Consider the following 20000-nt stretch of genomic DNA (forward strand, 5'->3'; position numbering starts at 1 on the left):
ATTTCCGTTGCAAGTTTCACTCCGAAGGGGGAATAGTGCTGTCAGTGGACCTCATGCAGTGCGCTGTAGGCATTACTTAAAGTTCTTCGCGGCGTCCCATCGGCCTTTAACTGCAACCTCTTTCATTCCTTTTATTGTGCCTCCGTTCATATCCTCTTCCTTCATCTTTCTTTCCACCCTCCCCTATCAATTGTTTCAGAGTGCAACTGCGAGGTTTTCCTCTTGTTGCGCCTTTCAATCTTTCTACCCTTAATTTCCCTTTCAGCGTGGAATGACCTCATAGGTCCCAGCGCTTGGCCTTTGCCCTAAACTCTTTATTCCATTCCATTGTAAGTTTCAGTAAAGGCTGCCGGATCTTACGTGCAATAACCTTTATAACATTCATTGCTGGTAACCCATACAAGTATTGTACTTGACTGATCGAAAGTACAGATCTCACTTTGACCAGATTCCTCTAGCTCAGGTCTGAGGTGTTAATGAAATAAGCAAGTAAAAAATGCGCCGAAGTTTCTCGGCGCAATCGAGTTTTCTGTACAGCGTAGCCAATAATGCTTTATGAAACTTTCAACCATGGCCCATGAAGCTTTTAGCCGCGGCCCATAAAACTTTCAGCCAGGGCCCGGTGGTGGACTGTGTTGTACCCATAGCGCTGCCAGACGTACGATCATGGGTAAATTTAACCTCAAATAAAATAAAAACTATAGAGGCTAGAGGGCTGCAATTTGGTATTTTTGATGATTGGAGTGTGGATGATCAACATACCAATTTGCAGCCCTCTAGCCTCAGTAGTTTTAAGATCTGAGTGTGGACAGAAAGAGTGCGGACGGACAGACAAAGCCAACTCAGTAGTTTTCTTTTCCAGAAAACTAAAACTAAGCAGCTAGGAGGTAGAGGTGTTGGCCATGCTCTTTAACATTATCTGTTGTCATACTCTTCAGCAGTGGTTTCCAACCTTTTCTAATTCTAGCCCCCTTCATTGAATGGCACATTCTCTGCGGCCCCCCCTCCCGTCCTTAAATACTGTAATCAGTATAATTTTCATATTTGCAAAACGTTACTTTTGTTATCCTTTATAATTGTTTAATAATTAATTCTTTAATATAGAATTTGAAATAGTTTATATATTTAGACAACTAAATTTCATATTTATATCTGAAATATTTTCTCAGTATTTTGAAATTTTGAATTCCATCATAATTAATAGTTTTCAGATGTAATCATCCCCTTCATCAAGCATTTGCGCCCCGCCCCCCCCCCCCTGGCAGCCCTTCGAGTGCCCCCAGGGGAGCGTGCCCCACAGGTTGGAAACCACTGTTCTACAGCATTATCTGTTATCACGACTTCAGAGTGACAGAGTTGAACAGAAATCGTGATTTGGTAATAGAGAAACGGAACTGGGTATAAACAGGAGAGCATAGACCAAAGCAAAACTTGTTTCCGTCGCTAGTATATTATTTTCTTTTTCTGTTGTTATTTGCAGGATTAAAGTCTAAATTTCCTGTCTGCCAAACAGCGATGACTTTTTTGAGATGTAATTCTATACATTTTATATAATACTAGACTTTACCCACCTTCTTGAATTGAAGAATTCACCGGTCTTGTGAAACGGAATAATAAAGGAGAAATAGAAAGCATAGCAAGCATTTCTAAAGTTAAATAATTCCAAAGGCCTCCTCTTTTCTCTACGTGAAATCATTTCCATATGCTTCTGCAAATCTCTCCATTGCCCGATGTTCCAGTTGAATGGAAGTGTATTATTATTATTCAGAAGATGAACCCTGTTCATATGGAACAAGCCACCACAGGGGCCACTGACTCGAAATTCAAACTTCAAAGAATAATAATAATAATAATAATAATAATAATAATAATAATAATAATAATAATAATAATAATAATAATAATAATAATATTATTATTATTATTATTATTATTATTATTATTATTATTATTATTATTATTAGTCAGAAGATGAACCCTATTCATATGGAACAAGCCCACCACAGGGGCCACTGACTTGAAGTTCAAGCTTCCAAAGAATATTATTATTATTATTATTATTATTATTATTATTATTATTATTATTATTATTATTATTATTATTATTATTATTATTATTCAGAAGATGAACCCTATTCATATGGAACAAGCCCACCACAGGGGCCGCTGACTCGAAATTCAAGCTTCCAAAGAATATTATTATTATTATTATTATTATTATTATTATTATTATTATTATTATTATTAAATTGAAATTCAAGCTTCCAGAGAATAATAATAATATTATTATTATTATTATTATTATTATTATTATTATTATTATTATTATTATTAGTCAGAAGATGAACCCTATTCATATGGAGCAAGCCCACCAAAGGGGCCACTGACTCGAAATTCAAACTTGCAAAGAATAATAATAATACTATTATTATTATTATTATTTTATTATTATTATTATTATTATTATTATTATTATTATTATTATTATTAGTCAGAAGATGAACCTCATTCATATGGAACGAGCCCACAGGGGCCATTGACTTGGAATTCAAGCTTCCATAGAATATTATTATTATTATTATATTATTATTATTATTATTATTATTATTATTATTATTATTATTATTAGTATTAATATTGTTGTTGTTGTTGTTGTTGTTGTTATTCAGAATATGAACTCAATTCTATGGAAAAGCTTCCAAAGAATATTATTATTATTATTATTATTATTATTATTATTATTATTATTATTATTATTATTATTATTATTATTATTATTACCGTATTATTATTATTATTATTATTATTATTATTATTATTATTATTATTATTATTAGTCAGAAGATAAACCCAATTCATATAGAACAAGTCCACTAAATGGATCATTGCCATGGAATTCAAGCGTCCAAAGACTACGGTGTTCATTAGGAGGTAAAGAGAAATGCAGAAAGAAGAGATCTCACTCATTAAAAAAAAAGAAAAAACAAACTAATACAATAAATACGTAAAAATGTATTAAAATGCAAGAAGAACAGTATCAGTTGCTACGCAACTTTCACACGACTTCTTATCACAGTCAAGTCAGTTTCGCAACTTTCCCCCGTAACGTGGGAGTCTGCAAAAGTCATCCCAGAGAGAGAAAATGAAAGTAATTTCGGGATTATTTATTTTAACTGAATATCTAGAGCTGCAGAACAGTCAAACGAAGGTTTGGATGGGGAGAGGTTTTGTATAAGAATTGTTTTACTTGGCAAAAGTAACTACATTATCGTTATCGTTTATATTGTATATATATATTTTTTGAGAGAGAGATAGAGAGAGAGATATTTAAAGAGATAAAAAAGATATGGATGTATTTAGCGTTATTAGTGACTAGAGAGAGAGAGAGAGAGAGAGAGAGAGAGAGAGAGACTAAACGACTGCAATTAATGGTCTATATAATATTTTCCAGAAATGGACGACACCAACTTCGGAAAGATTAATCGAACTGTGAAGGCCAATGTCCCACGGACGCAATTTATTTAAAGCACAGTAATAGCCCATCGACTCATCGTTAAATAAATCATATTCCAATGCAGAATTCTTTTGTTTTACCCTGTGTTCCGCGAATCTTTGAACTCGGTACTTATTGAGATGCTGGTTGATATATCATCACAAAAAAATCAACACGTATGTTTTTATAGTGTTCGAGGTTATTATTATTATTATTATTATTATTATTATTATTATTATTATTATTATTATTATTATTATTATTATTATTATCCAGAAGATGAACCATAATCATATGGAGCAAACCCACCAAAGGGGCCATTGACTTGGAATTCAAGCTTCCAAAGAAAATGGTTTTCATTAGGAAGAAGTAAGAGGAGGTAGAGGGAAATACGTGAAGAAGAGATCCCACTTATCAAAAAAAGTATTAGGGTAGTAATGCATTGCATCTTAGCTTGAATTTCTGAAGTTGACATCCATAAGAAAGTTTTCTGAAACGCAAAAAAAAAAAAAAAAAAAAAAAAATTATCATCTTATGAGAAACAGGTCAACAAGCTCCTAGGTATTATATATTATACATAAGGCAAATTACTTCTGTTTAACACTTTAATGATAACGTTATACATTCAGATTACAGAGTTTTCTTTGCAATTACGGCCCAGGATGCATCTGCATTTGCAGTGATTTGGATTTCGTTTATATATTTTCATCACAGTAATTTTGGGTCGAATGGTGAGCCATTGCTTGTAAAATAAACAAAAAATATAGTTGAGTGGTATTTATGTTATTTGCTAAGCGTATGTTGAAAAAAATTATCCGTGATTTTCTTTCCATGGTATGATTATTCCTTGCTATTCCTGAACCCCATCCTATGCATAGCCAGTATCAATCAGGCATTGGTTTATGGAAAGTGAATGTATATATATATATATATATATATATATATATATATATATATATATATATATATATATATATATATATATATATATATACATACATACATACATACATACATACATACATACATACATACATATATTGCAGAAACCACCGCCTGATTGATACTAACTGTCCACAGGATAAGATTCAGAAACAGAAAGCATAAAGACCCTAAGAAAAATCAAAGACACGCTATTCAAAAAACGCTCAGAAAATCGCAGATACTGACACTCGAATAATTTTTTTTTTTTGCACTAGCTCACCATTTTGCCCGAAAATGAGGTGACATAAGAATTTAAAAACGAAATCCTAATTACTTCAAATGAAGACGCAACCTAGCGCATAATTGCAAAGAAAACTCTTACGTAAATTGAATGTATAACCGTAACATTTCAAGTGGTCAGTAGAAGTAATTTTCCATTAATGCTTTTGAAAAGTAATTTCCGTCCCTCAAAATAATGATTTTCCAGCAAGGCAGCAGCGTCATCGAACACTTATACTCTCTCCCAATCGCCCGACCCAAAATTCAGCTGCCGGTCTGGTGGTGAGTAATATGGCGTTGGGGGGAGGAGGAAGGCGGGGGGGATGGGGAGGGGTGTTGGTGAAGGGGAGAGTCATGCCTGAAATACGACACATTCATGAAACAGGAGTTGTTGGTCGGAATGACTCTCCCAAAATTACCTCCATCTCTTAATAAAGTTCGCTGGTTTTGATCACATAATGTTCTTCCCCGGGTTCCGCAACGTTAGAGACCCTGATTACCTCGCTGGTTATTTTTTTTTGGGGGGGGGGCGGAGATGTTTTTTGTTTATGTCTCGGTATATCTTGTTTCTTTGTGCATTAATACCTAGGCGCTTGTTGACGAGTTTCTTATAAGATATTTTTTTTTGTTTTGTTTTCTGAAAATTTTCCTTTGGATGTCAACTTCAGAAGTTCAGGTGAAGATGAAAGCATTACTGCCTAATACTATTCTCCTTTGCATTTTAATATATTTTTATCTTTTTGTTAATTTATTAATTAATTTTTTTTAATAAGTGAAATCTCTTCTTCACGTATTTCCCTCAAATCCTCTTAATTCTTCCTAATGAACACCATAATATTCTTTGGAAGCTTGAACTTCAAGTCAGTGGCTCCTTTGGTAGGCTTGTTCCATATGAATAGGGTATATCTTCTGAATAATAATAATAATAATAATAATAATAATAATAATAATAATAATAATAATAATAATAATAATAATAATAATAATAGATTCACTATGTAAAAATATGCGTGTTGATAATTTTTTTTTGTGATGCTAAACCAATCAGCTTCTCAATAAGTACCGAGTTCAAAGATTCGCGGAACACAGGGTAAAGCAAAAGAATTCCGCACTGAAATACGATTTATTTAACGAGGAGTCGATGGGCTATTACTGTGCTTTAAATAAATTGCGTCAGTGGGACATTGGCCTTCACAGTTTGATTAATCTTTCCGAGGTTGGTGTTGTCCCATTTATAGAAAATAATATATAGTCCATTAATTACAGTCATTTAGAGTCTCTCTCTCTCTCTCTCTCTCTCTCTCTCTCTCTCTCTCTCTCTCTCTCTCTCTCTCTCTCTCTTTCCGGATAAAGTCAGTGAACTTTTTCGTCATCATAAATATCCAATTGTTTATTCGTATATTTTTGTGAATAAATGCACATAACAAAATGAATTTTATGAATATAAAAAACCATACAACACACACACATATAAATATATACATATATATATATATATATATATATATATATATATATATATATATATATATATATATATATATATATATATATATATATATATATATATTATATATATATATATATATATATATATATATATATATATATATATATATATATATATATATTTCAAAAACATTAGCATATGTACAGGAATATATACATGTATGTATGCATATATATAATATATACATTATATATATATATATATATATATATATATATATATATATGTAATGTTTTATTGTTCCTTTTTACGTTCTTCGTTATATGTTTGCATAGATTTTAGTCTTTCTCTTCTTACCTTGGTTTCTTTCGAGGTGTCCTTCAGATCCTTCGCGGATGATGTGCTATCTTTGTATATTTATTCCTTTTAAATATTGATATCTCTCAGAAAGGCGTATAGAGACATAATTTCTTCACTTTAATATTCAGTACAAAATTATAAATGAATTCTGACAAATTGGGAGAAATTTCTCCCTTGAAGGACACAGTTTTTCGTCGGTCTCTCATGGAATATGACCTCCTTCTAGCCTTCCTAAATATCATTCAAATCTCTCCTTAGAGGACTACTGATCTTAGGAGGGTGTGGGAAAGACCCCTGATTGGAACAAAATATAAACCCCAAATTCCTGGAACTTCCACGAAAACACCTTCCGGAAAGGCGGGACTATAGAATCAGCTGTTGTAAGCATTTGACTGTGCTGACTCATGTTTTGTTGGCTTCAATCGCGAGGCCATTATTTCCCATTTTACGACTGTTTTTATGGCTTAAACACATATACTGCAATGTAAACATCTTGCGTATTGATAACAACACAAAAGCATTTGGCCGTTATCACTGTGTTCTTTTGCCTCTCTCTTTACTCTTATTTCTCTCTCCTTCTCTCTCTTAACTTTTTCTCTTTCTATCTCTCTCTCTCTCTCTCTCTTTTCTATTTAATTTCCCTATCTATTCTACAAAACATCATATATATATATATATATATATATATATATATATATTATATATATATATGTGTGTTATATATATTATATATATAAATACATACATGCATATATTCTTTTTTGCCAGTCCATTAATTTAAAAATGAGATACTGGGAAGATACTAACATAATCAAACTAGAATATAGTACTGCGGAAGAGGAAGGCTTAACCATATGAAACAATTGCTTGTGACCAAGCAAAAAGTTTTCTTTACCATAATAACGAGGTAAGCCAATTTCTTTTTCATCTCGTGTAATTCGAGCGATGTTAACACGCAAGGATAAAATTTAAATGAGATCCGATATTATTAGTCCCAAGAGAGAAAAAATACCTGTTAGGAATAGAAAATTAGTTGAGATGTTATAAAAACAAAAATAAAATAACGGCCAAAAAAAAGATATCAGAAAAAAATTATATAAATGAAAAGGAACATGATAAATTGAATATATATATTGTACAGAAAACATAGCATCTCAAATAATAATTAGGAATCATGACAAAGAATAACCATTCATCACCAAAATATGCCAAGAAAAATTATTACATTAACAACAAAAGAGAAACAGCGAAAACAAAAAAAAAGCTCAAAAAATTGGAGAGACAAAGGAAGATAAAGAATGAAAAAACAAACAAAAATAATTCGGAAAAAATAGCTAGATAAATGTAACCAAAGTAATTGAATTATAAAAAAACCATGATACCTCAAGAGACAAATGACATTCTCGAGGTAAAACATCCCACATAAAAATAAAGACACGAAGAACATGACAGATAACTCTTTCTGTAATCATTTGACCTGCACAAATAATAAAGACAAGTATTATGTGATTGAAACAAAGGAGCTTCGTTAGAGCTGTAAGGAATTTGGGAGATACATTCCGACAAATAACTGTGAAGAACCATCATAACTTGATTGTCACTTCAACTTCTAAGTTGAAGATCATTTTCAGTCAGAAATTAGTGAGTCAGTCAATCCTGGTGGTCATTTTCTGCCAGAAATTAGTGAGTCAGCCAATCCTGATGGTCATTTTCAGCCAGAAATTAGTGGGTCAGTCAATCCTGATGGTCATTGTCTGCCAGAAATGAGTGAGTCAGTCGGTCCTGATTGTCATTTTCAGCCAGAAATTAATGAGTCAGCCAATCCTGACGGTCATTTTCTGGTAGAAATTAGTGAGTCAGTCAATTCTGATGGTCATTTTCAGCCAGAAATTATTGAGTCAGTCAATCCTGATGGTTATTTTCATCCAGAAATTAGTGGTTCAGTCAATCCGGATGGTCATTTCAGCCAGAACTGAGTGAGTCAGTCAATCCTGACGGTCATTTTCAGCCAGAAATTAATGAGTCAGCCAATCCTGATGGTCATTTTCTGTCAGAAATTAGTGGGTCAGTCAATCCTGACGGTCATTTTCAGCCAGAAATTAGTGGGTCAGTCAATCCTGATGGTCATTTTCAGCCAGAAATGAGTGAATCAGTCAATCCTGACTGTCATTTTCAGCCAGAAATTAATGAGTCAGCCAATCCTGATGGTCATTTTCTGTCAAAAATTAGTGAGGCAGTCAATTCTGATGGTCATTTTCAGCCAGAAATTAGTGGGTCAGTCAATTCTGATGGTAATTTTCAGCCAGAAATGAGTGAGTCAGTTAATCCTGATGGTCGTTTTCAGCCAGAAATGAGTGAGTCAGTCAACTCTGGTGATCATTTTCAGCCAGACATTAGCGAGCCAGTAAATCTGGGTGATCATTTTCTGTCAGAAATTAGTGAGTCAGTCAATTCTGATGATCACTTTCTGCCAGAAATTAGTGTGTCAGTCAATCCTGATGGTAATTTTCAGCCAGAAATGAGTGAGCCAGTCAATCCTGATGATCATTTTCTGCCAGAAGTTAGTGTGTCAGTCAATCCTGATGGTCATTTTCAGCCAGAAATGAGTGAGTCAGTCAATCCTGATGATCATTTTCTGCCAGAAGTTATTGTGTCAGTCAATCCTGATGGTCATTTTCAGCCAGAAATGAGTGAGTCAGTCAATCCTGATGGTTATTTTCAGCTAGAAATAAGCGAGTTAGTCAATCCTGATTGTCATTTTCAGCCAGAAATTAGTGAGTCAGTCAATCCTGATTGTCATTTTCAGCCAGGAATTAGTGAGTCAGTCAATCCTGATTGTAATTTTCAGCCAGAAATGAGTGAGTCAGTCAATCCTGATGATCATTCCACCAGAAATTGGTGAGTCAGTAATCCTGATGATTATTTTCAGCCAGAAATTAGTGAGTCAATCAGTCCTGATGATCATTTTCAGTTAGAAATTAGTGGGTCAGTCAATCTTGATGGTCATTTTCATCTGGAAATTAAAGTCTTCTTATCCAAATCCTCAAAGGATGCTTTCAGCCAAAATATTAGGACATTCTTTAACTATACAATAAAGTATTGCCTTAAGAAACTACAACAAAAAGAAAGCCACAACGACTGACGTAATTGTGGGGAAAACCATTAAAGTATAGAACTAAAACGTCATTACGACCCAAAAATAAGCATGGAGATTTCAACAAAATAATTTCAACTAAAAAATTAAGTTTGTATTTACTGCATGAATTTGGGCGGGGGACGGGGGGCTTTGGGGCAGGGAGTCAAGAAGCCTGGAAATCATTAATCAGATTTCAAAGATTAATCACATGTTAAGATCGTAATACATTATTTTCGTGTATTAAAAGTTTAAGGCATTATGTTTTTAAAATATTTAGGTCTTCCACGCGACGCTGGAGTAGGTTTTGGTATTTACGGAAATCTATATATTATATATTCATACGTACACAAACACACACACGACACACACGTATATATACATATATATTTATATATCTATATATATTATATATACACATATTTGTGCATATATGTATATATATATTATATATATATAAATATACAGTATATATACTGTGTATATATATTATATATTATATATATATGTATGTATGCATATATACATATATTTGTGCATATATGTATATGTATATATACATACACATACATAATCATCATCGCCTCTCTCGCCGTATCATGCAAAGTAGCCAATATAATATTCTGCCACTTGTATCACCCTGTGCTTTATCTTCCACAAATCTCCACACATTTCCAGCCTCCCTTCTCATAGTTCCCATCTAAATAAGTCTGGGTCTCCCACCTCTTCTGGTGCCCATAGTAGCCCAACTGCCACTGGCCGTATCTCCCCAGGGTTTGTTCGACGGACATGTCCAAGCCATTTAATACGGTACCATTTCTCACTCTATCCTGCTATCTGACTCCTGAGATTCCTATTAAATCTTTATTCTCAAATCGACAAAATCTTGTTGATAGAGCTTCTTTGTCATATCAGGGTTCATGTCTCTAGTAATACTGATCAGTAATTGACACACGCAGTCACACTCTAGTATGCAATTCAATCCATTTTATTTACGACCCTTATTTAAGCTGCCAGTTGTTTGAATGGTTTTTAATCTTGCACGTTACTTCAGCTCAGGAGAACCTGTACTAAATATTGGAAAGATTAAACCTCATTAATCTCTCCTCCATCTAATGTTATTTGTGCATACTCTATCCTTATTATTTCTGTTTTTCTTAGATTATATTTTTATTTCCATCTCTCTACATAAATGATGTAATGTATTATGGAAACTTTGCAAATCTTGCAGTGTTTTACCGATGAAAACAACATCCACATATTGTAAATCTCTTAAATTTATATCATGACTCCAGTCTAAATTTCCTCTTCCACCTTCGACCACTTGTCACCATGGAATCTGTGAGGAGGACAAACAGCAAAGGTGAAATATCATCCCCCTGCAGCACCTCACTATTCGCTGTAAATTCACTTGACACAACCCTAGTCATCATCAACTTTGCATATACGTCTTTCATGGATAATTACAATTAGTTTTACTGAAAGAAAGTCGAAAGCCTTCTCATGATCAACAAAAACTACTATATAAAAATATTTACATTCCATACACTACTGCACAGTGTCTTAATACCAGAACTATGTGATGGGCTTAAAAGTATCGTAATAAATGCAGTATAAGAATGAACTGACAATAAAAATATAGACTTTTGGCTGTGAAGGGGAAATCATTCGCCGTACTAAAAGGATGGTGAAAAAGATAAACGACGGAATATATAATGAGAGAAGTGAAGTAAATGAAATATAACATTTTATTGTAATAAATATTAGTATAAGAATGAACTGGCCATAAAAATATAGACTTTTGGCTATGAGGGAAACCATTCGCCGTACTGAAAGGATGGTAAAAAAGATAAACGCTGGAATATATAATTAGAGAAATAAATGAAATACAACATTTTATTGTAATAAATATTAGTATAAGAATGAACTGGCCATAAAAATATAGATTTTTGGGCTATGGGGGAAAATCATCCACTGTAATGGAAGGACCGTAAAGAAAAATGAATGATGGAACACATCAGTAATGAAATAAATGAAATATAACATTTCTTATAATCAAATTTGATACCGCGCGGCAAACTCGAAACTATCGTTGCTATTGGAATGTCCGGATGATGCAGAGTATTTCCCAGTTATGACGAAATGGCGCGAGATGAGAAAATGGAATGAAACGTTGCATATTGGAAGAGGAGTGATAGGGAAAGAAGCTTCGGCGTAGAAACGACGGAAGAGGGACGTAACAGCACAAAGACTACTTAGAAAGGGAGATGTGAAAGCGAGCATTTTCCCCCATTTGATGAATTGGCTTTCGCCGTGAAAGGGAAGCAGGCGCGCGGTAGATACGCAGGATATCATTTAACCGAGAGAAATAAATGGGAAATGCAGAATGCAGAGGATTAAGAAATGTTAGGTGTGAGAGGCGGAATGGTAGAAAGATCGATGTGCAGAGGATGGGACGGGTAGGAAAAGTTGTATTGGGAGAATATAGCTATCTGTCTGTCTGTTTGTCTGATATCTATCTATCTGTCTAATATCTATCTATCTGTCTGTATGTCTATCTATCTATATATCTACTGTCTGTCTATTTATCTATCTATCTGTCTGTCTGTGTCTACTATCTATCTGTCTATCTATCTATCTATCTCTATCTACTATCTGTCTATCTATCCATCTATCTCTCTCTCTCTATATATATATAAATATATACAGTATATTATATATATATATATATATATATATATATATATATATATATATATATATATATATATATCTGAACAAACATTAAAATCACAAGAAATGGATAACCACCGTGGTAAAAAAAAAATATAAAGCAATAAGAAAATGCAAAGAAAAACAAAGCATCTAGACGGAATTAACATGTATGTAAAAAACAAAAAATCAGGAGAATAACAAAGAACAAAAACGCGTCCAGAATGAATGAGAACCACTCACGCGCATGTGCAGAAGCGAAGAGGACATTCTGCAATCCAAACAGGCGAAGTTTCTTCAATTTCTTCAAGCCTGCAATAATGCCGGAGAGTCATTTCAACAAAAAATGTTCAGGGAAAGTCATTGTTCAACCGAGTGTCTCGCCGAGTAATTTCCACCAATAAACATGACAAGGCCATTACAACTAACTATCTTTCGTGGGCATACTTCATTTCAGACATGGCAGAAATCCCTTCCACCCCCCACACCCCACAAACCACGGGGGTTGTAGGGGGTTAGGGGAACCTAAGTTGGTTGGAGGAAGGGAAGCTTCATTATTGACCTCTGCATTATCTGGGTGGGAATGGGGGTCTGGGAGTTGGAAGGAGGGGGTTTGTGGAGAGGGGAAGTTGGTGGAATGGGAACCTTTGATCTTGCCGCAACAGGACTTGTTGGAAATCAGCATTTTGAAGACTGAAATGGGCGTTTAAAGGATAAGTATATACGCGGTGCGTGATATCTTTTGTTTAAGTTCTCGTATGGAAGGTATTGCGCCTTTGAAGTTTGAAGTCGTGTTGCTTTTCCATTCAATCATGAAATGGATATTTCTTCAATTCGTCATATTTTCCGTCTGAACATTTCCTTGGTTTGTTATGTCAGTGTTGTATTTTCTGGTGGATGGTAAGTGTGTGTGTGTGTATATATATATATAAACATATATATATATATATATATATATATATATATATATATATATATATATATATATATTTTGTATATATATATATAAATATATATAATATATATATATATTATATATATATATATATATATATATATATATATATATATATATATATATATGACATATACACAAATTTTGTTAATTTTGTACTCACTTTGCTAAATTTATCCGCAGCCTTCAGCCTTTGTTAAATACCACAAGAATTACTATTTCAGACTTCACTCCTTTTATGAAAACAGTGCTAAATCACGATAAAAACACCTGGTTTAGCCACACTCAGCCTCGCGAGACATGGACAGTTGATTAAGTCTGATACCAGTGACAAAACTTGAATGCCAAGTCAAAAGGAATGTAAGAAATGAAAAGAAAAAAAACAGGAGAAAGCTAAAGTATCAGATTCCAGCAGAACCTGAGAGAGTAACAAGAATGCAAATTGGCAAATTTCAGGAACAAAGGGAGTAATTGCCTGTCATATGAGCTTGTAAATTGAACCAGCAACTTAGGCGAGTCTTTTGAGCTGATAACACGGTTCAGTTATTTAGGCCAAGAACTTGGAGGCTTTTTGTCAATCAGCAACTTAGCAGAGGATTTAAACCAATAACTTTGGGGGTCATTTCACCCAGCAGCTTTGGAGAGTCATTTCAACCAAAAGTTTGGGAGAGTGATTTTAATTAAACAATTTGAGAAAGCCGTTTCGACCAACAGATTGCGTGGGGGACTTATTTCAATCAGCTTAGGAGAGTCATTTCAAATAAACAATTTGGGAGAGTCATTTCAAACAAAATTTTGGGAGAGTCATTTCAAACCAAAATTTGGGAGAGTCATTTCAAGTAAACAATTTGGGAGAATCATTTCAAACCAAAATTTGGGAGAGTCATTTCAAGTAAACAATTTGGGAGAGTCATTTCAAACAAAAATTTGAGTCATTTCTGTCAAACAATATGGGGGATTCGTTTCAACCAACAGCTTGGGAGTCATATCAGTTGAACGATTTGGGATAGTCTTTTCGATTAAACAGTATGGGAGAGTCATTTCAATAAAAAATTTGGGAGTCATTTCAACCAAATATTTGGGACAGTCATTTCAACCAAAAGATTGGGAGTCATTTCAGCCACGAATTTAGTCATTTTAACCAAAAATATAGGAGAGTCATTTTAACCAAAAATTTGGGAGTCATTTCAACCAAAAACATGGGAGAGTCATTTCAACCAAAAATATGAGAGTTATTTCAATAAAAAATTTGGGAGTCATTTCAACCAAAAATTTTGGAGAGTCATTTCAAACGAAAATTTAATTTAGTCATTTTAACTAGCAACGTGGAGTCATTTCAACCAACTACTACTTAGTATGGTCATTTCAGCTTATGAAAATACATTTGAGACCATAACACTGATAGAAAACATTTAAGGGATGCATGGCCCATAGAAATTCCCTCTTAAGGTTTGATGGTACTGAGTCTTTCAGAGCATATGGGACTTTTCCACTTGTTACGAGAAAGCGAATATTTGATGTATAAGAATTTTCAGATTTTTTTCCCAATGACGTTTATACTTCCTCCTACTTTGCACGTGATTTAGTTTTAGTTTTCTGTAAAAGAAAACTGTTGTGCCGGCTTTGTGTGTTCGTCCGCACTTTATTCTGTCTGCACTCCTGTCCACACTTTTTTCTGTCCGCAATTTTTCTCTCCGCCCTCAGATCTTAAAATCTACTGAGGCTAGAGGGCTGCAAATTGGTATGTTGATCACCCACCTTCCAGTCATCAAACATACAAAATTGCAGCCCTCTAGCCTCAGTAGTTTTTATTTTATTGTAGGTTAAAGTTAGCCATAATCTTGCTTCTGGCAACGATATAGAATAGCCACCACCGGGCCATGGTGAAAGGTTCTCGGGCCTCGGCTCATGCAGCATTATACCGAGACCACCGAAAGATAGATCTATTTTCGGTGCCCTTGATTATACGCTATAGTAGCTGTACAGAAAACTCGATTGAAACTTCGGCGCATTTTTAACTTGTTATAATTTTTGCATATTTTAATTTCTCTTCCATTTCGTCTTGGTTTTGTATTTTCCTTCCGTTTCAGTGTTTTATACTTCATCAAATTTTTACCGGAAAAACAAGAGCATTTCTTGTGGTCCGAAGTCGTATCAAGGGTAAATGGAATTTATCAATATAAAATATCGTTATAGTTTCACTGGACGTTTGCTATGACCGAACACTGTCAGGAATTTATGAATGTTTGATGAAGACCTGCAGAAAAACTACGCTATGAATAACTTACGAGATGCATCGAAACTTGATGGGAAATCATTAATCCTTGGTGTATGTATAAACTGAAAAGGAATCCATACGCAGTGAGCAGAAATAAAAGAAAATATATTATACAGAGAATGAATGGAGAGGGAGAGAGAGGAAGAATACATTCAGCGCGGTGAATTGGGTGTATTTCTACCAGGGGAAACTTTGTATACATAGTAAGTATGGAGAGAATCATTTTACTGAGGGAAATGCATGAGAAATGTTGAACGCGACGGTTTGAAAAGAAGGCCGGATGAGGAATGTTGGCAGAGCGTAAAATGAAGAAATGACTAGAGAAATAGACGAAGAGCAGTGGAATAGTTTTATTTATTATGTATGTATGTAAATTTATATATATATATATATATATATATATATATATATATATATATATATATATATATATATATATATATATATATATATATTTTCTATAATTTTCATCTTTATTCCGACGTTTCGTAATATTACACATCTTCTGGGAATCTGTCAGTAAACATCATAAAATTATAAAACAATCTTAAAAAATGATAAAAACACTAAAAGACTAAAATTTACAAGTACAAAGATATATTTAAAAGCTAAGACCGTTCAGTTTAGAGAGAGGAAGACTGAATGACACGAGAGAAAACAGAGAGAGACACGTCAACTAAGATACAATTGGATCGAAGAGGTTTGGGTGTTCAACTGGGAACAAGCTGCTTGATGAACAACGACTCTAGAATGGGTAGTTCGTGAGGGTTTTGCGTTTGCCCTATGATACAGAAATCGTCTCTCTCGATATGAGTTTTGCAGACTTTTGCATGGTTCCTGATATTCGAATGCTCAGGGTTGGAGAGCCTATTCCTGTGCGAAAACGTATTCCGCGATGAGAATCGATTCTGACCCTATGTAGATCCCACATAAGTCCCAGAGTTACACTTTGGGCAAGTATATTTATATACTGCATTAGAGGTCATATATATCTTTATACTTCCCAATGTTATTATTAATTTAATACACTGATTATTTTAAGATTGTTTTATAACAAAATTGACAGATTCCCAGAAGATGTATAAAAATGTTACGAAACTGAATAAAGATGAAAATGATAGAAAATGGCACCATTCCAGTCACCTATGATTTGATGCCGTCCTTGGTCTTCACCTTTCTGTTTTAGTTGTATATATATATATGTGTGTGTGTGTGTGTGACGTGGCGTTGAAACAGAACAAAATGCTATAAAACTGAAAGATAGTGCCAGTTCCTTAACGTAACTGAGTGGAAAGTTGTGTGTGACGTTGAAAAGACACGGGCTAAATTGTCCAGTTCGAGAGTGGAAAGAGAGTTTGCCAGAGAGAGAGAGAGAGAGAGAGAGTTACCTATTATGTGGAGGTGATTTCGCGACAAAATGTTGAACTGGAAGCGTATTTGAGTTGCCGTGTAGTTGGCAGGACACGGGGATTTGTCCAGGGGAAAAATGCGTAGCGATTCGTGTCCTGACACAGTTGAATGCCTTGGGGTCAGATTGCTGTCATTTCTCATTGTTTTATGGTTCCTAAAGGCAGCGTAATGCTTTGCTTTTTAAACATGAAATTTCCATGTATTTATAATGATTTTTTTAATGTTTTTTCTCGTTTGCTTTTGTGTCCTGACACAGTTTGGATCAGATTTCTGTCATTTCTCATTGTTTTATATGTCCTAAAGGTAACATAATATCTTGCTCTTTAAACATGAAATTTGCATGTTTTTATAATTGATATTTGAATGTTTTTTCTTTCTTTTTGTGTCCTGACACTGCTAAATGCCTTGGGTCAGATTTCTGTCAGTTCTCATTTTATTATGTGTCCTAAAGATAGCAAAACTCTGCTCTGTTTAATGTGAAATTTGCTGGTTTATAATGATTATTTTAGTGGTTTTTCTTGATTATTAAAATTTTCTTTTAATAAATTGCGATCTGTTAATAAATTCTGATCACCAAAGATAAATGGTGTTAGTGACCACAAAGAAATATCCTGAAGCCTTAGGCGTAAGCCCCTTTCCCCTGTTGGGGTAGCAAACTCACGTCAAATGTATTTAGAGAAAAGAAAAAGGGCAGACCATTCTAGAGCTACCCATGCAAGAAAGAAAGATGTACATGATATTTATATACATATTATATTATATATATATATATATATATATATATATATATATATAGTATATATATATATATATATATATATATATATATATATATATATATATATATATATAAATAATATACACACACATATATGCTGTTATCACAATAACATTCGCCTATGGGAAAACAGACCAGTAGATTTTAAGTATAGTTACTGAATGTTTAGTTTAAATCTTGTAAAATTTGTGATGGCAATATTAACATCGGATAAAGTATATGTCAAATCCCGACATTAATATATCATAGTTTTTGTAGTAGCAACAGCAGTTCAAATGATAAAACGGGTGCGTTATTATTATTATTATTATTATTATTATTATTACAGAAGAGTTCAAATTCAAAATTAAGAAATAGTAACACTATTGCATTGTTATTATTATTATTATTATCATTATTATTATTATTATTATTATTATTATTATTATTATTATTATAGAAGCATACAAATTCAAAATTAAGAAATAATAACTCTAATGCATTATTATTATTATTATTATTATTATTATTATTATTATTATTATTATTGTTATTATTATTATTATTATTATTATTATTGTCATAGAAGCATACATATTCAAAATTTAGAAATAGTAAAACTAATGCTATACTATTATCATTATCATTTTTATTACTATTACTATGATGACGATAATGATGATGATGATGATTGTTATCATTACTATTATTATTATTATTATTATCATTATTATTATTATTATTATTATTATTATTATTATTATTATTATTATTATTATAGAAGCGTACAAATTCAAAATTTACAATGGCGGAAGTGCGCTGGTCCATAAACATATCTTCTCAATAGAAAGATCGACAGTAGCCTTGTCAACAGTGGCATTTACACCGACAGAAATGCCCTGCTCAGAAGTCATAAATATTGACGCAAGATGGCGTCATGTCAAATGCATTCATCCGAGTATTGACAACTCGCTCTTGGAATATTTCGGCGAGGTTTATTCGGCCGCCGAACCACGCCATCTGTGCCAACGTTGCAAGCAAAAGGTTTCGGGGTTTATTCATGAAGTGACTCAGAGATTGCGTGCGTATATATATATATATATATATATATATATATATATATATATATATATATATATATATATATATATATATATATTTTATATATATAATGTATATGTATCTGAAAAGCTCATAGGTCACAAGTATTTTATGAATTACAATACATAGTAAATGTTTGATTAATAAGTGTGGCTAAAGACATTGGGAAGAACCTTGAGGGGATGATGAGCTGTTGTTTGACGTACATCCTAATTATGAAAACCTATATGGATGTTAAATACGTCAGGTATTCTCAAGACGTGGGGACGTCCCAGCCTCGCCACGAGACTTCGTGAGTGCGTTTGCCGGAAATGTCCAGGTTCGGAAAATGCGTTAGTACTGACTATTCTTTTGGATGGAGTCCCAGGGTGTGAAGGGATTAGTTATCAAACAAACTGTCATTCGAAGACCAACACTGAATATTATTAGAAGTCTTCAGTGAAGACTCTGTGGTTTGAGATCTGTCGATTAAGAGCTGTGAACATTGCCGTTTGGAGGTAGGAAGCATTTTAGATTTCCCAAACTGCAGATTGTTCTTTTCATTTAACATATATCTCACTTGGGTCAAGCATTTATTACATTGTGTACATTATAAGTAACATGGGAGGAATCCCCATATCTTTAATTTTATGCATTTGTTTAACAAGGGTTTTATTTGACTTCTTCAGATGTTTTGCTGAGAAAGAAGTTAAAGATGTACTCATTGGGAATGTACTGGACTTTGACTTATTTCGACCTGTTGTGGAAAAAAGATTTAGGAACAATAATTAGTTCAATATAATGGACTGTAATATGAGTGATTAATTGCTGAACATTAGCATTCCATTTAATTTCATCTCTTGTTTCTTGCAATCCAGTTATGTTAGATTTTTGTCAAATAAATTATTTTGGGTAAAGCTTGTTTCGCTGTAGACGTGAGAGAGAGAGAGAGAGAGAGAGAGAGAGAGAGAGAGAGAGAGAGAGAGAGAGAAGTAGTAGAGAATGAGACCAGTAGCCTCTGATGCGGTCACTATCAAGCTACCAAAAGATGGGACTTCTCACTTGTAGAAAAAGTCAAATCAATATATATACACAAAAGATATATATGTATATATTAACTATTATATGTTTATATACATAAAAACACACACATATATATATATACACAC

General features: G+C 33.3%; 1 protein-coding gene across 1 annotated transcript in view; it reads left to right on the forward strand.

Annotated features, from left to right (window-relative positions):
• Positions 1 to 11112, forward strand: part of LOC136840410 (circumsporozoite protein-like) — a 54902-nt gene extending 43790 nt beyond the window's left edge. Inside the window, exons 2-4 of the mRNA XM_067107090.1 lie at positions 8473 to 9404; positions 10318 to 10413; positions 10935 to 11112. Coding sequence (XP_066963191.1) covers positions 8473 to 9404; positions 10318 to 10413; positions 10935 to 11112 — 1206 coding nt within the window. The remainder of the gene's footprint in view (positions 1 to 8472; positions 9405 to 10317; positions 10414 to 10934) is intronic.
• Positions 11113 to 20000: the final 8888 nt, after the last annotated feature.

The sequence above is a fragment of the Macrobrachium rosenbergii genome, chromosome 7 (assembly GCF_040412425.1).
Source record: "Macrobrachium rosenbergii isolate ZJJX-2024 chromosome 7, ASM4041242v1, whole genome shotgun sequence".
NCBI lineage: Eukaryota > Metazoa > Arthropoda > Malacostraca > Decapoda > Palaemonidae > Macrobrachium > Macrobrachium rosenbergii.